The 24,098-nt window shown below is 35.3% G+C and overlaps 1 protein-coding gene and 1 pseudogene across 1 annotated transcript; both read right to left on the minus strand.

Annotated features, from left to right (window-relative positions):
- Positions 1-562: 562 nt before the first annotated feature.
- On the minus strand, positions 563-23,250 carry LOC120580116 (disease resistance protein RUN1). Its single transcript, XM_039833191.1, has 6 exons — positions 22,718-23,250; positions 21,375-22,485; positions 21,044-21,262; positions 1,510-2,217; positions 705-1,415; positions 563-596 (listed from the first exon to the last, which is right to left on the minus strand). The coding sequence occupies exons 1-5, from the start codon at positions 23,218-23,220 to the stop codon at positions 723-725; spliced, it is 3,234 nt and encodes a 1,077-aa protein (XP_039689125.1). The 5' UTR covers positions 23,221-23,250; the 3' UTR covers positions 563-596; positions 705-722.
- LOC120580118 (disease resistance protein RPV1-like) lies at positions 2,611-4,555 on the minus strand (annotated as a pseudogene).
- Positions 23,251-24,098: the final 848 nt, after the last annotated feature.

The following is a 24,098-nucleotide window of genomic DNA, read 5'->3' on the forward strand; positions in this document are numbered from 1 at the left end:
AATGCCAATCACATGATTAAGTGCATTAAGATATAATAGATGTCACTTCCTAGTAGAAATCCCTGTGAAAAGTGATTAAACTATTCCAAATCCAATCTGAATCATAATTAATGAGATTAATAGTAAATTTAACTTCATCCAATAGTATTCAAAAACTTTTTCATTGACCAATAAATTTACCGTGTTTAGGCTATTAACTTTTTCACTCAAAAGATGCATTCAGTCCACACAGCACAATAAGTAAATAGAACGGGAGAACACGCCTAGATTTTCTTAATCTTTATAAGCATAAAGTGGCTAAAATTTACAATAAGATGGTCTACTTATTGAACTTTAACCAGTTGCAAACTCTGAGAACCTTATTTCGACATTTAGCAAGGAGAAAATCAAAATAACACTAGTAACATTTATGCGTAACAATGTTTTCAATTATAATTTCTAAAATTTCCATCAATCAAGCTGGATAAAAAACATCCTTCCAATGAAATACCGACACAGACATGGACACCAGACTCGACATTGATTTGTCAACACCAATAATAATTTGAGAAAATCACATGTGTCGGTATTGGATGCCTTCGATCAGAAGTGTGTGTCTACAAAGCATTTTCGACAGAATCTTATATCATGTCTCGTCATTTGAAAAACTCTTCCAGGTAGAAACAATTAATTGATTTAGAAAGATAATAATGATAATGATGTACCTGGACCAAGGAATATATCTATCCATGGTGTTCCTTTTCTTTTGTTTCAGTAAGCACCAAGTTCCGCATGCCTGACACTAAAGCTAGATGTTGCTGCTGCAAAATTTCTGTCTCTGAAACTCCCACTTCCACAAATCTATGCTTTTTCATCGTAGGATGAAATTGAAATAATGAAGCATTGAGATATTCATCTAATTTTCTCTTTCTACTATAAGGATTGGTGAATATCACATCCTCATTCGTGTTGTTTTTCTCCTTGCACACGTGGATTCCCATTTCCGTACTTCTTAACATTTTTAGCACATTCTCAGGCATCCAAATGCGAGACTGAAGCTTAAGCTCCACATAGATCCATTCATTTTTTAAAAGTGCTTTGTCCATTTCAGACTCGAAATTGATGCCGTGAAATATTTTACAGCCTTGAATATTTTCTTCCAAATTCATATCAAACAAATATGTATGTCCCGAAAAATGCGGCGTTCTAAATTTGAATTCTGGAAATGTACATTCATAACCATTGACAAACAAATTAAATCTGAAATTATATTCATCATCTGGAAGAATAATAATAGAAGTTATAGAAGGGATCTTTTTACAGAACCAGAAAGAAATTGATTGACCCCTGCTTTGATGCTCGAACCAATCTGGAATCCTAATCACCTCTGTTCCATTTGGGAAAGAAAATGTGGTGAACCCAGCCTCATGTAATTGCTGTTAGTTTAGCATAAGATATATATTACACATTGTTGATTATATGTGAAATACTACATATCAAATACTATTGGAACAAAAAACAACAACAAACCTGACTCAAGAACATTCTTCTACTTGAGGAACTCAATGATTTACATCCATATGCATTAAGATATTTGAGATTCGGTGGAAACCCTCTAATTTCCTCAAGATGCTTGTTTAAATTCAATATGAGGGTCCTCATAAGGTGACATTCATTCAGGCACTCGGGAAGAATTTTGAAATTGCCAAGGGATAAGTTTAGATATTTCACATTAACACACGACTTGAGAACTATTTGGAGACATTCATATGGGAGATAGTAAGGATTGAGATGAAGAGCTTCCACATTTGAAAACATTATTGAATACATTTTATCATTATGTTTTGGGAACCTGAGCATTTCACATGCAAATAGTGATAAGCGGAGATTTTGAAATGAAAATGGCAATTCTCTTGTGGAAGTTATACACATTCCAATTTCTTTTGTATTTGTCATCTTACATAATAATTCTGGAAAACTCTTGAGTCTCTTACAATAAGAGAATTCCAATTCCTTAAGAGAGGGCAGCCATAAGGGTGGAAAATTCTCAAGCTTGATGCATTCATATGCATTTAAGATTTCAAGTTTATTTAGGTTCCCAATCGAATCGTGAATTGCAATTAAATTCTTACATTTTTCAAACGAGAATTTTTCTAAATTTGGAAGACCTGAGACATTGGGTATATGGGTTAAATATTGACAATCGTCCAATGTCAAGACTTTCATATCCTCAAACCTCTGCATAAACACAAAGAAGAAACAAACAAATAAATTAAAAATCAAACACTATACTCTCATAGTGATATTATTTTCTTGACAGAAACAAAATCATTGTGAATTTATAAATATATACAATTAGAAAATGAAATTATTTCACTTGCCTTGCAACAAATAATAGATGATAGAGACTCTGAAGAACATCCATTCCATTTGAATACTCTCAAACTGCTTGGAAGATACTTGAGACCTTTAGAAAAAGAGACATTTTCAATAATAAGTGTTTTGAGATTTGTCATCTTCTCTAAGGCCTCTCCATTCCAGTCTATTACCAGATCCGTTGAGGGAGAATTCAGATATATCATCTCAATTTTACAAATATTTGTTCAAGCACAATACAAATAAAATATTGAGAACATGTAAATGTAATTAAGGGTAAAATAAATATTTGTTCATAGATATCAATCTTACTTTGTTTTCCAGTAAAATATGAACTATGTCATCACGACACCACAACCGACTACGTTTTTCAGGCTCTTTAGGTGATTCTTTACGGATGATTTCTTTACCCATGACCTCTAGCAAGTCATGTAATGTCACGTCAGTCAAGTGGTTCCACCACCCACTAATTTTTATGAGAGACTTATCAACCAACCCTCCAATGTGGCTCTTTATGCAATAACCATAATGTTGTTGAAGTATCTCTTCGACTTCTGCCAATCTACATCCTTTGAAGAAACAAGCAATATCCAAAAAGACACTTTGTTGTTCTTCGTCCAAAGCATCAAAACTTACTTTAAGTATCTTTTGAATATCTTCATGTGGAATTCTTTCATACTTATCTAATGTAGACTCACATTCTGAAATACTCTTTCCAAACAAGTTGGAACCCACTACTTCTAGAGCTAATGGAAGGCCAGAAGCATACCCAACTGCACGGTTAAAAATCTCTTCATAACTTGAAGGAACATTGTAATTTTTAAAAGCCATCCACCTCAACAATTCAAGAGCATTTTTGGTATACATCCCTTGTACTTCATGCATAATTTCTACCTCATGATTGGTTAGTAAGTGTTTGTTTCGAGTGGTAATGATAACTCTGCTTCCAGAGCCGAACCAATCACGTCCTCCAGCCAAAGCATGCAGTTGTTCCAAATTGTCAACATCATCGAGAATCAAAAGAATCTTCTTTCTATGTAGCCTTTCCTTTATATAAGGAATTCCCTCACTAACACCTCCTAACTTAATTTTCAGTGAAAGTGTTTTTAAAAGGAGTTCCTCCTGGAGATGTTTCAATTGATTTGAAGCTGAATTCTCTCTCACATTTTCAAGAAAACATGAGCATTCAAATTGATCAGCAATAAAATTATAAATTGCTTTTGCAAGTGTTTATTTACCCATGCCTCCAATGCCATAAAGTCCTACCATGCGGACTCCATCATCAGATCTTTCATCAAGAAGCGATTTCACTTGTTGTACTCGAGACTGCAATCCAACAGGGTAATTGGCAACATGTAAGGGCTGCCGACTGATCTTGTTAGAGACGTATTTGACTATCTCTCCAATAAACTTGTATTCATATCTATTCATGTCCAATAAGATAAGTCAGTATGTAACAACATCACAGTCACACCCATGTACTCATAATATATCATACATTTCTAAATTCAAACTATTTTGACTTATAAATAACTAATACTTGTTTAAAAACGTAAATAAAAAGGTGTTTCCAATTTAGGCTTTCGGTTGGTATTATTGAGGAATAAATATTAAATAAATAAAATGCAAAAAGGAAAACAAGAATTAAGTAAAGAGGAGTACCCAGGACTAAAATGGTAGCCGGACAAGTTAGCAGCTTCAGTCAGAGCTAACTTCCATTGATGCAACCGCTCCATGTTTTTGTTGTTATTTTGGAAACTCTTTCTGTGGTTAGTGAGATGTTCACCATAACTGCCACTTTGATGTCTTATGTGAGTGGGATCCACGTCATAGAAAACAGGCAAAACGAGACGACCCTTTGTCTTGTAGCAGTGAATGATGTGGACAAGTTCGTCCAAACAAAATGAAGAAGAGGCATAGTTGATAGAAAACACAGGAATGAAGATCCGAGACTCTTGAATGGCATTGTCGAGTGATGGTTTGATTTCATCCCCACTTTGCAGCTCACGGTCATCAATGAAGGTGTGGATTCCCTTGTCAGTAAGAGCTTTGTAGAGATGGCCAGTAAAACCGTCACCAGTGTCAGTGCCCCTGAAGCTGAGGAACACTTGGTAAGTGAATCGATAGGAAAATGAAGAGGATGAGGAAGGTGATTGCATAGCCATGAGAATTGAGAGAAACTAAATGAAAAAAGAGTTTGAGAATGCAGAATATGAGGTTAAGTTTTTGTGGTCTGAAATGTGGAGTCTTAGGAAAAAAACAAGGACAAAACTTAGGAAAAAAAATGGTCTGTTAAACTTCCTGACTACTTCATATAGCCGTGTGGACCAATCACACATTAAATAACATTCTACTGCCACATCTTCTTGCTAATTTCTTCAATGTGTTGCTGTTCAACTTTCGGACAAAACTAAAATAAATAAATATTGGTTGCACAAGAAAGTTGTAAAGAAAATCCTTGGCATATGACTCGAAAAAATGAAGAAAGACAGCAAGAAGAAAACAAGATTATGAACAATGGCAACATCCAAGAAGTTAGACCATTGACCAGAGGATTAATTAAAGAACTTGCTTACATCACTATGTTTTCTTATAATTAATAACTTTAAAAAGAATCAGCATTAGGTCCAAGGTTTGATTCCTGACCGATGTATGAAAAAACAGAAGAATTAAACTCTTTAATGGATCGATTGGTTCTTATTATTATCACTGGTTTATTAATTTAATATCTTTTTTTATATGTTATTATTAAAATATAAAAAGTATCTCTAAAAAAAATATCAAGAGTAAAAAATTTAGACCTAAAAAAAAAATAAACATGACAATAAAATATAAAGAGGTGATTATTTGAATTGGTGTTAGACATTAAAAAAAATACTGACCTGAAAATGATATAGGAAAAACAATTTAAACCTACCAATAAAAAATTAAACGTCATATTTGCATGTGTTAAGAAGTTCAAAATAGTAAATTTTGTATATTGCACAAGTCAGACAAATCTAAAATATTTATAACATTTCATTCATGTGTAAATAATTTATACATGTTGGTACATCAACGAAAATACTAGAGCTAACTAAAAGTATACTTACTTCGACTAGAACATGAGTGACCTTATTTATTTGTCTCTCAAGCACAATGTGAGAGTTTGTAAATTAAGAAGCAAAACTAATTATTCATTATAATAAAACATAACCAAACTATGTAGCATCGTCTCTAACATTGTTGAATGCTTCCACCACTGCTTTATCAAGAACAAAATTCAAGTTATAAAAGTTTAGATCATGAATATCGCTTCACCCAAATTCATATCACAGGTGTTTTTAACATCCGGAGGAATAATAATAGAAGTTATAGATGGGATATTTTTACAGAACCAGAAAGAAATTACTTTGATTTTTGAAAAGATGATTGTGATTGAGGTTGAAAACTCTCGGAAAACAATTAGGCTATATTTCATACTTCAAAAAAAGAAACATTTTAACATGTAGCTTGAACATGAAGGAAGCAAAGGCCCTGGAAAAATTTTCGCCATTAATAGATATACATTTTGCGTCATCAATTTAGTAGACTTTTTGATGTTGCGTTGGATAAGTAAAAATTTGTTGCAGATATGTTTGAAGAGGAGGGTTGAGTTAAAATGAATTTCAATAAACGGTAAATAAAATAAAAAGGTCCAACTTCTCATAATAGCTTTCCAAAAACCTTGTCTTGGTTTCTCATAATTGTGTTGGTTTCTCAGTATGCCAAGACAAGGTTTCTGGAAAGCTATTCAATCTTGTTGTCATGAATTAAGATAACTTTTTTATCGCATTTCACATAGTATTACTGTTGATATTGGCTTCAAATTTGTGGTCTGGAAGAACAGAGAAATCGTGACACGATTTTGGCATCGTGACACAATTTCAAGTGGCCGTGAGCTAGTTTGCAGGACGCCAAATCGTGGCACAATCTTGGGAAATCGTGACACGATTCAGAAACTTGCTCGTTAAGTATCACTGATAAGGACTTGTCAACCTTGGGTCCGTTGCAGATCGTGACACGATCTAGGGAAATCGTGGCACGATTTCTTCAGGGGAAGACTAGTATATATTGTGTTCTTGTGCTTTTTTGAAGTAAGACTTAAGAGAAGAACTTAAGAGAGCTTGTATGAGCTTTTAGAGAGAACTTGGATAGCAAAGGAGGGAACCAATGGGTTGAGTGTCTTTGTTGAGAGAGTGTCTCTTGGGTTGGGAAAAACATTGTAATCACCTTGGGTTTTAGGGTTCATAGTGTGAGAGTGGGAAAATACCAAAGGGTAGAATCTAGGGTTTGTTCATGTGTAAAGCTTGAAGGCTAGAGTCTTGTAACCTTTTGTAACACTTTCTCATATTGGATTGGAGAGTTGCTCTCTCCCCCAAATTAGGCCATATTGGCTGAACTGGGTCAACAATCTTGTATGGTGTTTTGTTCTTCCTTTTCTTGCTTATCTTGTTTATGCTTTGGAATCTCTTGAGTGGTTTTGCTATACACTAGTTAGGGCTGTTTTGTTGTTGTTGGCTTGGAGACCATTTGTTCTCATTGATTATCACTATCACTTGCTCCACACATCATTGGTTTATTTCATTGGTGTGAAGGTTTCTTTGGAACCGGATTCACAACAATTGGCGCCCACCGTGGGGCATAGGTGTGATTGATAGTTGGTATCATGGGGTCAAAGTGGGACATCGAGAAGTTCACCGGAAGTAATGATTTCGGGTTGTGGAAGGTTAAGATGCAAGCGGTTTTGACACAACAAAAGTGTGTAGAAGCATTGAAGGGTGAAGCGGCGATGCTGGCAACCTTGACACAAGAGGAGAAGCGTGAGATGGTAGACAAGGCAAAGAGTGCTATTGTCTTATGTCTCGGAGATAAGGTCTTAAGGGATGTCGCGAGAGAAGCTACCGCGGCATCGATGTGGGCAAAGTTGGAGTCATTGTATATGATGAAATCTTTGGCTCATAGGCAACTCTTGAAGCAACAACTCTATTCATTCAAGATGATGGAGTCTAAATCGATCTCGGAGCAACTTACGGAGTTTAAAAAGATTCTTGATGATTTGGCCAACATTGAAGTTAACATGGAAGATGAGGATAAGGCTTTGTTGTTACTTTGTTCATTACCAGAGTCCTTTGAGCATTTCAAGGATACCATCCTTTATGGTAAGGAGGGCACTACTACTTTGGAGGAGGTCCAAGCAGCTTTGAGAACCAAGGAATTGACCAAGTTCAAGGACATGAAGGTTGATGAAGGTAGTGAAGGCTTGAATGTTACAAGAGGGAGGAATGAGCATAGAGGAAAAGGCAAAGGGAAATCAAGATCCAAGTCTAGGTCCAAGGGCTTTGACAAATCAAAGTATAAATGCTTTCTTTGTCACAAGCAAGGTCATTTCAAGAAAGATTGTCCGGATAAGGGGGGCGACGGTAGTCCTTCGGTTCAAGTTGCGGAGGCTTCAAATGAAGAAGGTTATGAGAGTGCGGGTGCACTAGTGGTAACAAGTTGGGAATCGGAGAAGAGTTGGGTTTTGGACTCGGGATGCTCTTATCACATGTGTCCTAGAAAGGAATATTTTGAGACTTTGATTCTAAAAGAAGGAGGAGTTGTTCGACTCGGAAATAACAAAGCTTGCAAAGTCCAAGGCATGGGCAACGTTCGTCTAAAGATGTTTGATGGCCGTGAATTCCTTTTAAGGGATGTGAGGTTTGTTCCCGAACTTAAGCGTAATTTAATTTCCCTAAGCATGTTTGATAATCTAGGTTATTGCACTAGAATAGAGCATGGGGTTTGTAAAATTTCGCATGGTGCATTGATTATGGTTAAGGGGTCTAGAATGAATGGTTTATACATTTTAGATGGTTCCATAGTAATTGGTAATGCATCGGTAGCTAGTGTTGCATCTCATAATAATTCTGAATTGTGGCATTTGAGATTGGGGCATGTTAGTGAGAGGGGTTTAGTTGAACTAGCTAAACAAGGTTTGCTAGGGAAAGATAAATTGGACAAGCTAGAATTTTGTGAGCATTGCATACTAGGCAAACAACATAGGGTGAAGTTTGGGAGTGGCATGCATCATTCTAGTAGGCCTTTTGAGTATGTGCATTCGGATCTTTGGGGTCCTTCTAAGACTCCTACTCATGGGGGAGGTTCCTATTTTCTTTCTATCATTGATGATTATTCTAGGAGAGTGTGGGTCTTTGTTTTGAAAAACAAAAGTGACACATTTGAAAAGTTCAAAGAATGGCACACTCTCATAGAAAATCAAATGGAAACTAAACTAAAAGGTTTAAGAACTGACAATGGCCTGGAGTTTGTTTCAGAGCAGTTTAATGAGTTTTGCAGGTTGAAAGGAATCAAGAGGCATAGAACCATACCAAGAACACCGCAACAAAATGGTCTTGTGGAACGCATGAATAGGACTCTTTTGGAGCGTGTGAGGTGTATGATTCTAGGAGCTGGGTTACCTAAGAGTTTCTGGGGTGAAGCCGTGACTACGGCTGCTTATTTGATCAATAGATGTCCATCAACGGGGATAGACTTCAAGACACCTATGGAGGTATGGAGTGGGAAACCAGCAGATTACTCCTCTTTGAAGGTTTTCGGAGCTTTGGCATATGCGCATATCAAGCAAGACAAGCTTGAGCCTAGAGCTTTGAAATGTGTCTTCATTGGTTATCCGGAAGGTGTGAAGGGGTACAAGTTGTGGAAATTGGAATCTAGTGGAGGATCAAGAGTCTTGATTAGTAGGGATGTTACCTTTGATGAGACCCGTATGGGGATGAAGTGTAAAGACCTAGAGACTCAAGTACCGGAAACTATGGTGGAGAAAACTCAGTTTGAGGTGGAGCTTCCAAATGAAGAAGAAGAAGATGTAAAAGATGAAGCTTCGACATCGGATACAAGTGGAACTCAACCGGTAGTGGATCCTGAGTATCTATTGGCAAGAGATAGAGAAAGAAGGACTATTACGGCTCCTAAGAGATTCGGTTATGCGGACTTGGTGTGTTTTGCTCTAAATGCGGCGGAAGATGTGCAAGACTCGGAGCCTAGAAACTTCAAGGAGACATTTGAGAGCAAAGAGAGCAAGTATTGGTTGAAGGCGGTGAATGAAGAGATGGATTCATTGGAGACGAACCAAACTTGGAAACTTGTGAAGCTACCTAATCGCCAAAGGGTAGTTGGATGCAAGTGGATCTTCAAGAAAAAGGATGGCATTCCGGGTGTTGAAGGTCCAAGGTACAAAGCAAGACTTGTGGCAAAGGGTTTTACTCAAGTGGAGGGGATCGACTACAACGAGATCTTTTCACCGGTGGTGAAGCATTGTTCCATAAGGATACTTATGGCTATTGTGAATCAATTCAATCTTGAGTTTGAACAAATGGATGTGAAGACCGCTTTCTTACATGGTGACCTTGAAGAGACAATCTACATGGAGCAACCGGAAGGTTTTGTGGAGGACAAGTCTAAGGTGTGTCTTTTGAAGAAATCTTTGTATGGGTTGAAGCAAAGCCCTAGGCAATGGTATCGTCGGTTGATGAGTTTCTTTTGAAGACTGGCTTTGTGAGAAGCGGATATGATTCTTGTGTGTACATGTTGAAGAAGAGTGAGACAGTCATTCTCTATCTTCTTTTATATGTGGATGATATCTTGATGGAAAGCTCTAGCAAGGATGAGATTATGAAGCTCAAGGAGAGGTTAAATGGTGAATTTGAGATGAAAGATCTTGGTCCGGCAAAGAGAGTTCTTGGGATTGATATCGTGAGGAATCGTGACAAAGGCGAACTTTTCTTATTTCAACTTGGTTATTTGAAGAAGGTGGTGGAGCGTTTTAGAATGTCAAACTCTGAAACCGTGAGCACTCCCTTGGGTCACCACACAAAGTTGTCCATACAACAAAGTCCTCAATCCGAGGATGAGAAGTAATTGATGGAAGGTACTCCCTATGCAAGTGGGTTTGGAAGCATCATGTATGAAATGGTTTGTAGTAGGCCGGACTTGGCTTATGCGGTTAGCATTGTGAGTCGGTTTACGGCAAATCCGGGAATTGTGCATTGGCAAGCTTTGAAGTGGGTTTTGAGGTATTTGAATGGGTCGTTGAAGGGCGGTTTGAAGTACACAAGGGTAGCTCAAGATGAAGACGCTTTGGAGGGGTATGTTGATGCGGATTATGCGGGCAACGTAGACACTAGAAAATCCTTATCGGGGTTTGTGTTTACTCTTTATGGCACGGCTATTAGTTGGAAGGCAAATCAACAATCCGTGGTGGCATTATCTACAACTCAAGCGGAGTACATAGCACTTGTTGAAGGTGTGAAGGAGGCCATATGGATGAAAGGGATGATTGGTGAGTTAGGAATTACTCAAGAATGTGTGAAGATACATTGTGATAGTCAAAGTGCCATTCACTTGGCAAATCATCAAGTGTATCATGAAAGGACAAAGCACATTGACATTCGCCTGCACTTTGTTAGAGACATGATTGAATCAAAAGAGATTGTGGTTGAGAAAGTGGCATCGGAGGAGAATCCGGCGGATGTGTTCACCAAGTCATTGCCTAGATCAAGATTCAAGCATTGCTTGGACTTCATCAAGTTTGTCGAAGAGTAATTCCCTTTTGGAGAGAGCAGCATGGTGGTTGATGGTTAAACTGACATCACCACCAAATTAGAAGTCAAGGTGGAGAAATGTTGATATTGGCTTCAAATTTGTGGTCTGGAAGAACAGAGAAATCGTGACACGATTTTGGCATCGTGACACGATTTCAAGTGGCCGTGAGCTAGTTTGCAGGACGCCAAATCGTGGCACGATCTTGGGAAATCGTGACACGATTCAGAAACTTGCTCGTTAAGTATCACTGATAAGGACTTGTCAACCTTGGGTCCGTTGTAGATCGTGACACAATCTAGGAAAATCGTGGCACGATTTCTTCAGGGGAAGACTAGTATATATTGTGTTCTTGTGCTTTTTTGAAGTAAGACTTAAGAGAAGAACTTAAGAGAGCTTTTAGAGAGAACTTGGATAGCAAAGGAGGGAACCAATGGGTTGAGTGTCTTTGTTGAGAGTGTCTCTTGGGTTGGGAAAAACATTGTTATCACCTTGGGTTTTAGGAATATTTTAAAAAAAGTTATGTAATAGTTATGTAATAGTGAACCCGTATTTTCAACCCACATATTTTCTAGAATATTTTAAAAAATTTACAAAAATTAAAATATTTGTTTTTTTACTTAACTAATTTGTTACACTTTTTAACTGATAAAGAGAAAATAGACATATATATTTCTATCGTGTTTGTTATATTGATTTTATTATTTAAACTTATTCTTATTTATTTGTTACGTGTTTTATTTCTATTGAAAATTGAGGACATTTTTGGAAAAAGAAAAATTCAGCCTAAAAATGCTGAAAGAGATCATTTTCTTTAGGGTAAATACCAATTTTCGTCCCTGTAAAAAAAACGATTTAGATTTTGTCCCTGTAATTTCATATTGTTCCAATTTTGGTCCCTCCTTTCATCACGTCAGCAAAATCTGCATAAATTACGTCCCTGTAATTTCAGATTCCTCCCTCTTTTGGTCCATGTAATTTCAAATTCCTCAACTTTTGGTCCCTCAGTTTACGTTCAATGTATGTAGATTCTGCTGACGTGGTGGAATAAGGGACCAAAACTGGAAGAATCTGAAATTACAGAGACAAAATCTAAATCTTTTTTTTACAGGGACGACTAAAACCGAAACTCGCTAATAATACAGGTACGAAAAGAGGTATTAACCCTGTTCTTTATATATAGTAAATATGTGGGTTGAAAATACGGGTTCACTATTACATAACTTTTATGAGACATAAATGCGGGCTGATTATTATGTCGACGGATTCTTTAACGGTAAAATTATCTCTGGAATTCTATGGTACCACATGCATCTAGAAGAGTATAAAACATTACATGTACTTATTACTTGGTGAGTCGAGTCCTTACTTGGATATGTGAATCGGTATATATGTGCATTGGTGAACTTTTGGTGATTGTTGTGAATACTTGCACAAGATGAATTATATGTATGCTTGATTGAGCTTGTATATTTGTTGATTGAATTTATTAATTGTGAATTATGAACTATATTTTCTCACAGGCATCTCAGGTGTTGAAGCATCCTTAATTGTATGGACATTCTGTGCCTTGAAATAGTTAACATTGGTCAAAACTAGTCTTCAGCAAACATCTGAACTAATCTTATTTAGCCCCTGAAAATGCAAAGTACTAATTTGATCCTAAAAAATCTGAAATATTGGTCAAATTAATACTTTTTCAAGACAATTTTTTGGAACATTTTACTCTCCATTTGATCAACATTTGAAAATTTTGAAGATTACATTAGTAATTTTGATTATTTGGGAATATTTTTCTTGTAGTTGTTGAGGACCAATTTCAGTTTAGTCTATATTTTTGGAAGTGTACATTCAGACTGCATTACTTTGTCTGAAAGTGTATTTTTGGATGGTACTAAATTTATGTTTTTTCAAATGTGTACATCTAAACTCATGATGTATGATAGGAAAAGTTGTTCCCATGAAGCAAAGCACAAGATATCAAGATTTTGTTTTCTAATCATACAGATTAAGAAGCAGAAGTTAACCATCCTTTGTTGATACTAAAGGGACCTACTTTAAAAATAACATAGTATTTGTCATTGAAATGGACCTACCTTACCTTAAAAATCAATAGTTCCTACACTTCCACCACCAAGTTTTCATATATGCACATTTTGCTTTCTAGGAAGCATCAAAACTACTATCTCATGCACATATGTACACGTTTTCTTACTTTATTATAATGTGTGGTTTTCTCTCTCCTCATTCAAATTTATGATATTTTCTACTTTTGATCACTGCATCACCTTTACCTTCACCTTCATATAACAAATAACTATACCAATGCACTGCTTTTGAAAGATATATAGTAACAACACTAGACCAAAATTGAATTGGTTACTAGCTACTATAGCTAGCATCATATCACTAATCACTAATAAGATTAAGGCCATACCTTATTTCCAAAATCCAAAATAACGAACATGGAGCACCCTTCTACTAGAAATATCCCAACAAGAAGATCGGACGCCGGAATCCAGTTTTGTCCGGCGTCTGACCTTGACGGTTGTATCCATTTTTGTCATTTTCATGGCTATCATTGGCATAGCTTGTTTGTTATGAAGTGGCGGAGCCCTTTATGGACTAGGGTGGACCACAGCCCATCCGAAAAAATTTAAAAATTAACGATTATAGGTCTACTTTGCGAGATTTTATACAATTAATTTTGTGTCGGTGCACTACTAAAAAAACTAAATTTAGTAAGGAAAAACGTAAAATCCCTCTCTAATTCCGTCACTAAATTTTGAGACCAAGGAATTTGTGAGGAATTTTATTTTTTCCGTCACTTATTTCCCTCGCTAATATTGCTTTTTCTAGTAGTGGTGACAGGTTTCGGTTAATCTAAATTTCCACAAAGTAGTGTAGTCGTCCACCCGCAAAATTTAAATTATTCAATTATAAGTCTATTTTGCGATCTTTAAACAATTTTTCAACGTTTATAGTTTTATGTGATTTCAAAAGTGGCATACGTGATTTTTGTGATACTTATACTTAGCATATTGTCATGTCAACTGAAAATTCTCTCAAATAACAGTCATAATGTACAAAAAAAATCATAATTTATAATAGTTGTTAAATACGTAATTATTTAAGTATCCACCCTAACTTTTTAGTCAAACTCCGTCATTTCAACTCGCGTACTTAATGTTGATTACAACTTTAATTTGTGTTTATATATTATAATTAATTTTAATGCCCCACCAAGTTTTTTTTTTTCTGGCTCCTCCACTGTTGTTATGCATCCTCCCGACCCTAGTTTTGCGGTAACATCACTTTCTATCTCAAACTTCATTGTATCGAATTCACAGCTTACATGCATGTTCGAGGTGAGACTGACCATAACAAACCAAAACAAGAAAAATCCAATTGATTCTCAATAATTTCGACGTCGTGATACTTTACGGTGAAACCGTGCTCTCAGAAGCTGAGGTGCAACAACCTATACTTTTGGTGAATATTAGCATAATCTAACGCCCTTTTTAGTTTTTACACGCCAGTACTCTTTATCTTATTGAATAAAATGTATGTGAGATTGTTGGAAATCAAGTGAGTACTTAAGTCCCACATCGACTACAAAATGATGAAAATGTTGGATATACTAAATAGACGGTCCACACACTTAATGTCTTAAGGTTTTTGTTAAATATATGGTGTTAAGGTCTCGTAGGAGTCCTATACGTTTCGCTAATTGTAGCTTCTTGGAGTCCGCAACAAAGATCCTTCAAATCATATAGGTTTTACTTTTTCTATGATTGAATTAATATAAAATTTTAAATTAATATTTAAGAGCGTGTAGATATCATGTTTTTTTTTTATATGAAGTCATTTTTGGTGGTGTGTTAGAATATAATGTGTTGGCTAGGGAGCATGTGCTAATACAATATTCTTGCATCGCGCAATGCATTTGTAATTGGACACAGTTGTCCTATAAACTACTTTTTGTTGGAACTTGTGTTGGGGGTCTGCTGTAATAACTTGGCCAAGAAGATGATTAAGATGAACTTGATGAAGTGTGTACATAAATTCCAAAGATTGTTGTATATCTTGATTGTTGGGAAGATGCTGCTGCACTTGAAACCTGAAAAGTTTAATGGTAATGCATGTAAAACTCAAAGCGCATGGGGTTGCCACACTAACCTTTAGGTTCGATTCGCCCCCACCAATAACTATATATTGGATGCAATAAAGAATGACCGGCGAATCCCCTTCAGGATACTAAGAGTTCTTTGACGTGTATTGCACAACCACACACCAAGCGTATCTTCTAATAGTATTTTACAGATTTATGGTTCCAGCAATTCACTCTTGTATTAGAGAATTGATGGATGATTTAGAGTAAGAGAATGGGGGAGAATTATGTTGTTAATGCAACAAAATTCTGTTTTCTATTGTCTTGTTGTGTGTCCAAATTAATGTCCAAATGCCAAGACAATACACTTGTTGTGTGTCCAGAATTATGTTTTCTATTAACACCCATTTGACTTGAATCAATGCTATGGTTCATTAAGCTCTCTTTTACCAAAAGTTATGATCATATACACTTGAATCAATGTTATGGTTCATTAAGCACTATTTGGCCAAAGGTTATAACCATATACACTTGAATCAATGTCATGGTTCATTATCTATCACTAAATAATAATGTACCAATGTATATGAATGGTTCCCATGAAGAGTTACAACTCTTGGTGAAGAGTTACAGTTTTGGTTCTAAACTGATTCCATTATTTTGGAAATCACCGACACTTTTGAGACTGAGATACAAACCTATTTAATATCGTATAAGATTTTGTATGACATGTGAGAACTAGACCCATATTCATTGTTGCTTTTATCCCCCACTCAACTAACCAACAAATTTCTGTTATGCCGTTAAACTATATCTGAAACATCATTGTAACAGAAAACTAGTTAAGTGGTTTATAACTGTAATAATCCCAGTAACTGTTATAAACATAAATTAAAATTAAAATTTCAATTTAAATTTCGGAAAAAAAACTGAATTTCTTTTTTTCATTTCAGCAAAACCTAATGCTTATATAAAAGGCATTATTCACTTCACATTATCTTCATACTCAGTTGTTTAATTTTGAAACAACTTCTTTCAATTCTGTTATATCTTCTCTTTTGCACATTCTCACAAAAAATCTTTCAACCATGAAAAACAACACAGAACAATCTCTTTACACCATTGATCTTGATGATTCATCTTTGAATCAAGCTTATGCAACAGCAACTGCACTCTTTGCAATTCTTTGGTGAATGGATGATCTTGATTCTCGCATGTTCGATCGCATTGTTCTTCATTCCTCTAACTCCTTCTTTCACACTCCATTCAACAACTTCAACTGTTCTTAATGTCACCGATGGAAAAACCTTCACAGCCAACTTAGGTGTCGAGTTTCTTGCGGAACACTCCAACACTATTGGAAGCACAATTCACTATGACTATCTTCATCTATCACTCTTTCACCATCAAGAAAACCTCTCAACTTTCTCTATTTCGAAGCCTTTTTACAACAAACATGTGGTTGCTTCAATTCAAGAAGCAAAGTTTCGTAACGTGTCTATGATGATCGATGGATGGAAAGTTCATGGTATTGGAGAGGCTTGCGGGTTGTTGTATTTGGATTTACGATTTCGTGCTAGTGCGAGATACATTCAACCAATGTGGCCGGTTATGAAAGACAAGCTTGTAGTTAATTGTGGAGAAATGAAAGTTGAAATGTGTGATTCAGGTTCAAGCGTCGTTGTTAACCCGTTTCTTGCGTCATGCGATGTTTATAGTGATTTGGTGACTAACGTTAGGATTGCGTTGTTTGGAATGTTGATCTTTCTTCTTGTGATTGCTGTGGCTGTTCCTCTTATTGTTGAGCATTTCTTTTGCTCTGCCAATTTTTCTTGAGTCTCATAGTTTTTTCTTCTTCTATAGGAATTGTAAATATGGTTTCTTTCATTCTAGATGGATTTCAATTCCATGTGTTAGTTGTGTTGTAGAGTTTCAGTTTTTTTCTTTCTTTCTGAATCATGAAAGTGTAATAGAGATAAACAATAGTGTAATAATAATATGCAACACTTTGGATGATTGAAAGTTTGTTAACCATGTTTTTTTGGATAGCAATTTTGATGATAATATTTTTGATAACCTTTACTCTTCTTTTTTGGAATAAAAAAATTATTTATTAAATGACACTAACGGTCATTTTACGATCATTACTTGAATGTATTTGAACTCCGCACTTAAGGTTAAGAGCTTGTTGACCATTTTCTGTTGTGAGTCCTGAAATTATGAATGTTTTAACATCATCTGTCGATATGAATATATGTACATACTCTTGTATTCTTAAAAGCAATTTAATCATACATACATGACTAGTACATTGTTTTAAAAAACTATACCAAGATGGATAAAAAAGAGACTTGCTATTAATTACAAACCCGAACTTTGACGAAACACAAGAATACTCCCGTTTCTTTGTTCGATAAATAGCTTTTCTGCCAGATGTGGAAAACAGAACTTCTGTCTCAGAAACTTACAAACTCTGATATTCATCTGATTTTCTGTTTCTATAAGGATTGGAGAATATCACATCCTGCTCTATGCTGCTTTTCTTCTTGAACACAGTGGATTCCAATTTTTCTACTAAGATTGAATTTCTAAAAACTCTCCAAGTGAGCTGCAGTACAACTGAGGTGCAAAGCATATCAATACTCACTGCCCGTTCGAACAACCAACAGAATCTGCAGTGCGAGCGACCTTTAGACTTGTCGCATGATGTCTAAAGATGGTTTCCTGAGAATGCTTAGTTTTGGTTAGAGAAAAGTTGTGTAAATTACCGACAAATGTTCAATTTTATGAGAGAGATTGTTGTTAAAAAGTGGGGATAGGGAGATATAAGGTAGATATTAGAAACACAACGTCCTCATGTTTATTTCAACTCTTGAAATTTTCATACACACCATAATGCAGAAAACAAACATACATTGTAACATATTACAGTTCTAAACCAAAACTAAAACTTTTATGTTATAGCAATTCAGTTCTCTTCTTGATGTATAATCCACTCATGACAACCTTAACACAATCATTGGAAGTACAAAACCAAAACTGACTTATGAAACGAAATTCTCCACTTCCATTTTCAAGATAAAAACAAAATAGAAAAAAAGATTCTTTATACCATCAAGTTCATATAAATGTTTCCACAACAGATTTTTTTGCAAGTTTTAATCTTTCAAACTAGCTATTGAACTATGATATAAGATTAAAACAACCAATGATAAAATTAAGGTTCTTTCTAACATATTTATAAAAATATTACTATGGAATGACAACCAACATTTTTATTCAAAAGATCTTTCATAGAGATTATGATTAAAACCATTTTTGCTTTCAAAGTATAAGGATCTTACTTGTAACAATATTCATCTAGGATCCGGCACAATTTATTAGACGTTGTGTGAAAGTGGCAAACGTCGACTGCACCTTTTAGAGATGGATTCCCATACTTTCTTCAGACCTGGTTTCTTCTGATGTCTCTGAAGCATCCTTATGAAATAGTTGAACAAAAATTCAAGTTATAATAGATGTGATAAGTAACACGATATACAGTTATGCTGCATTTAGCTCACTGTAAATGTCCTATGTGCTTATAACATAGTCGAATTTTTATCAGCGTTGTTTCATTGCCGATCATATGACATAGGGATAGATACATGATTAAGTGCATTAAGATATAATACATGTCACTTCCTAGCAGAAACCCCTGTGAAAAGTAATTCAACAATTCCAATCTGAATCATAATTAATGAGATTAATAAAAATTTAACTACATCCAATAATATTCAAAAACTTTTTCATTAACCAATAAATAGTGTTTATGCTATTAACTTTTTCACTCAAACGATGCATTCAATCCACATAGCACAATAGGTAAATAAATAGAAGGGGAGAACATGCCTAGATTCTCTTAATCTTTATAAGCATAAAGTGGCTAAAATTTTCAATAAGATGGTCTACCTATTGAACTTTAAGTGGTTGCAAACTCTGAGAACCTTTATTTCGACATTTTGAACAAAACAAAATTGGTAAAAGTTATGTGTAACAATGTTCAGTTATAATTTCTAAAATGTCCATCAATCAAGCTGGATAAAAAACATCCTTCCTATGAAATACCGACAAAGACACGGACACCAGACTCGACACTGATTTGTCAACACTAATGGTAATTTGAGAAAATCACATATGTCGGTATTGGATGCCTTCGATCTGAAGTGTGTGTCTACAAAGCATTATCGACAGAATCTTATATCATGTCTCATCATTTGAAAAACTCTTCTAGGTAGAAGCAATTAATTGATTTATTAAGATAATAATGATAATGATGTACCTGGACCAAGGAATATATCTAGCCATGGTGTTCCTTTTCTATTGTTTCAGTAAGCACCAAGTTCCGCATGCCTGGCAATAAAACTAGATGTTGCTGCTGCAAAATTTCTGTCTCTGAAACTCCCACTTCCACAAATCTATGCTTTTTCAGCGTAGGATGAAATTGTGATAATGAAGCATTGAGATATTCATCTAATTTTCTCTTTCTACTATAAGGATTGGTGAATATCACATCCTCATTCGTGTTGTTTTTCTCCTTCAACACGTGGATTCCCATTTCTGTACTTCTTAACCCTTTGTAATAATGAAGCTTAAACTCCACATAGATCCATTCATTTTTTAAATGTGCTTTGTCCATTTCAGACTCCAAATTGATCCCGTGAAATATTTTACAGAGTTCAACATTTTCTTCCAAATTCATTTCAAACAAATATGTATGTCCCGGATAAGGCAGACCATAATTAGATTCAAATTCTGGAGATGTACACAGTCATAACCATTGACAAACAAATTAACTTTGTGAACAAATCCAACATCCGGAAGAATAATAATAAAAGTTATAGAAGGGATCTTTTTACAGAACCAGAAAGAAATTGAATGACCCCTGCTTTGGTGCTCGAACCAATCTGGAATCCTAATCCTCTCTGTTCCGTTTGGGAAAGAAAGTGTGGTGCACCCAGCCTCATGTAATTGCTGTTAGTTTAGCATAAGATATATATTACACATTGTTGATTATATGTGAAATACTACATATCAAATACTATTGCAAGAAAAAACAACAACAAACCTGACTCAATAACATTCTTCTACTTGAGGAACTCAATGATTTACATTCTAATGCTTCAAGATATTTGAGATTCGGTGGAAACCCTCTAATTTCCTCAAGATGCTTGCTTAAATTCAATATGAGGGTCTCCATAAGGTGACATTCATTAAGGCACTCAGGAAGAATTTTGAAATAGCCAAAGGATAAGTCTAGAAATTTCACATTAACACACGACTTGAGAACTATTTGGAGACATTCATATTGGAGATATTTAGGATTGAAATCAAGAGCTTCCACATTTGAAAACATTATAGAATACATTTTCTCATTATGTTTTGGGAACCTGAGCATTTTACATCCCCATAGTGATAAGCTGAGATTTTGAAATGAAAATGGCAATTCTCTTGTGGAAGTTATACACATTCCAATCGCTTTTGTATTTGTCATCTTACATAATAGTTCTGGAAAACTCTTGAGTCTCTCACAAAAAGAGAGGTCCAATTCCTCAAGAGAGGGCAGCCATAAGGGTGGAAAACTCTCAAGCTTGATGCATCCAGATGCATTTAAGATTTCAAGTTTATTTAGGTTCCCAATCGAATCGTGAACTGCAATTAAATTATCACAAAATCGAAACGAGAATTTTTCTAAATTTGGAAGACCTGAGACATTGGGTATATGGGTTAAATATTGACACTTGTCCAATGTCAAGACTTTCATATGCTCAAACCTCTGCATAAACACAAAGAAGAAACAAACAAATAAATTAAAAATAAAACACTATACTCTCATAGTGATATTATTTTCTTGACATAAACAAAATCATTGTGAATTTATAAATATATACAATTAGAAAATGAAATTATTTCACTTGCCTTGCTGCAAATAATAGATGATAGAGACACTGAGGAACATCGATTCAATTTCAATACTCTCAAACTGCTTGGAAGATACTTGGGATCTTTAGAAAAAGAGACATTTTTAATAATAAGTGTTTTGAGATTTGTCATCTTCTTGAAGGCCTTTCCATTCCAGTCTATTACGGGATCCGTTGAGCGAGAATTCAGATATATCATCTCAATTTTACTTGTTCCCTTTTAACAGAAAAAAATAAAACTGAATCAACCACAATACAAATAAAATATTGAGAACATGTAAATGTAATTAAGGGTAAAATAAATATTTGTTCATAGATATCAATCTTACTTTGTTTTCCAGTAAAATATGAACTATGTCATCACGACACCACAACCGACTACGTTTTTCAGGCTCTTTAGGTGATTCTTTACGAATGATTTCTTTACCCATGACCTCTAGCAAGTCATGTAATGTCACTTCAGACAAGTGGTAGCACCACCCACTAATTTTTATGAGAGACTTATCAACCAACCCTCCAATGTGGCTCTTTATGCAATAATCATAATGTTGTTGAAGTATCTCTTCGACTTCTGCCAATCTACATCCTTTGAAGAAACAAGCAATATCCAAAAAGACACTTTGTTGTTCTTCGCCCAAAGCATCAAAGCTTACTTTAAGTATCTTTTGGATATCTTCATCTGGAATTCTTTCATACATATCTAATGTAGACTCACATTCTGCAATACTCTTTCCAAACAAGTTGGAACCCACTACTTCTATAGCTAATGGAAGGCCAGAAGCATACGCAACTGCTCGGTTTAAAATCTCTTCATAACTTGAAGGAACTTTGTAACTTTTAAAAGCCATCCACCTCAACAATTCAAGAGCATTTTCCGTAGACATCCCTTTTACTTCATGCATAATTTCTACCTCATGATTGGTTAGTAATTGTTTGTTACGAGTGGTAATGATAACTCTGCTTCCAGAGCCGAACCAATCAGGTCCTCCAGCCAAAGCATGCAGTTGTTTCAAATTGTCAACATCATCGAGAATCAAAAGAATCTTCTTTGTATGTAGCCTTTTCTTTATATAAGGAATTCTCTCACTAACACCTCCTAAGTTAATTTTCAGTGAAAGTGTTTTTAAAAGGAGTTCCTCCTGGAGATGTTTCAATTGATTTGAAGCTGAATTCTCTCTCACGTTTTCAAGAAAACATGAGCATTCAAATTGATCAGCAATAAAATTATAAATTCCTTTTGCAAGTGTTGATTTTCCCATGCCTCCAATACCATAAAGTCCTATCATGCGGACTCCACCATTAGATCCTTTATCAAGAAGCGATTTCACTTGTTGTACTCGAGACTGCAACCCAACAGGGTAAGTGGCAACATGTAAGGGCTGACGACTGATCTTGTTGTTGACATATTTGACTATCTTTCCAATAAACTTGTATTCATATCTATTCATGTCCAATAAGATAAGTCAGTATGTAACAACATCACAGTCACATCCATTTACTCATAATATATCATACATTTCTAACTATTTTGACTTATAAATAACTAATACTTGTTTAAAAATGTAAATAAAAAGGTGTTTCCAATTTAGGCTTTAAGATGGTATTACTGAGGTTTAAAATTTAAATAAATAAAATGCAAAAAGGAAAACAAGAATTAAGTAAAGAGGAGTACCCAGGACTAAAATGGTAGCCGGACAAGTTAGCAGCTTCGGTCAGAGCCAACTTCCATTGATGCAACCGCTCCATGTTTTTCTTGTTATTTTGGAAACTCATTTTGTGCTTAGTGAGATGTTCACCATAACTCCCACTTTGGTGTCGTATGTGACTAGGATCCACGCCATAGAAAACAGGCAAAACAAGACGACCCTTTGTCTTGTAGCAGTGCATGATGTGGACAAGTTCGTTCAAACAAAATGAAGAAGAGGCATAGTTGATAGAAAACACAGGAATGAAGATCCTAGACTCTTCAATGGCATTGTCGAGTGATGGTTTGATTTCATCCCCTCTTTGCAGGTCACGGTCATCAATGAAGGTGTGGATTCCCTTGTCAGTAAGAGCCTTGTAGAGATGACCAGTAAAACCGTTACGAGTGTCACTGCCCCTGAAGCTGAGGAACACTTGGTAAGTGAATCGATAGGAAAATGAAGAGGATGAGGAAGGTGATTGCATAGCCATGAGAATTGAGAATGCAGAATATGAGTTAAGTTTTTGTGGTCTGAAATGTGGAGTCTTCGGTATGAGTTTGTGGTGTATATAACAAGGACAAAACTTATGACAAAAATGGTCTGTTAAACTTCCTGACCACTTCCTATAGCCGTGTGGACCAATCACACATATTCTGACCGATGATGTAAGCAAGTTCTTTAATTAATCCTCTGGTCAATGGTCTAACTTCTTGGATGTTGCCATTGTTCATAATCTTGTTTTCTTCTTGCTGTCTTTCTTCATTTTTTCGCGTCATATGCCAAGGATTTTCTTTACAAGTTTTTTGTGCAACCAATATTGCATTAAACTAGCACTAGTACAAGGACCCCCATTATACTCTAGTGCTAATATAATCAACCTTGCAATTATGTAAGCACTCGTTGCATTTTTCACATTTCTTAATATTACTAAATTGTTCTTTGTTTGTTTGGATTTAATTTAACTTATGTGTCCAAATAAAACTATATGCGTCAAAAACAAAAATAATAGTTCCGGTACTTATTACACTATTCTTTGGTTTTTAATTAATTTATTTTAGTTTTTTCCGAAAGTTGAACAGCAATCACATTGAAAAAGACATGAATACGAGGTATATCTTTTTTGGAGGGTACAAAAAATCCTAAGAAAAGTTGAATACCGGGTATATGTGATTCTTTTGTAAACTATGTTTTCTTATAATTAATAACTTTAAAAAGAATCAGCATTAGGTCCAAGGTTTGATCCCTGACCGATGTATGGAAAAACAGAAGAGTTAAACTCTTTAATGAATAGATTGGTTCTTATTGTTGCCTCGTTAGTATTTCTCGGTGTCAGAATTTTAGGTCAATTATTAGTAGAGCTAACTAAAA

This window comes from Medicago truncatula, chromosome 4 (genome assembly GCF_003473485.1).
Source record: "Medicago truncatula cultivar Jemalong A17 chromosome 4, MtrunA17r5.0-ANR, whole genome shotgun sequence".
Lineage (NCBI taxonomy): Eukaryota > Viridiplantae > Streptophyta > Magnoliopsida > Fabales > Fabaceae > Medicago > Medicago truncatula.

Coding starts and splice junctions, on each gene's coding strand:
- LOC120580116 (XM_039833191.1), bottom strand. CDS start 23,220: ATGGCTATGCAATCACCTTCCTCATCCTCTTCATTTTCCTATCGATTC. Junction 2,218..21,043: donor CATCTATTATTTGCAGCAAG/GCAAGTGAAATA, acceptor GTGTTTATGCAG/AGGTTTGAGGATATGAAAGT. Junction 1,416..1,509: donor GAAGAATGTTCTTGAGTCAG/GTTTGTTGTTGT, acceptor CTAAACTAACAG/CAATTACATGAGGCTGGGTT.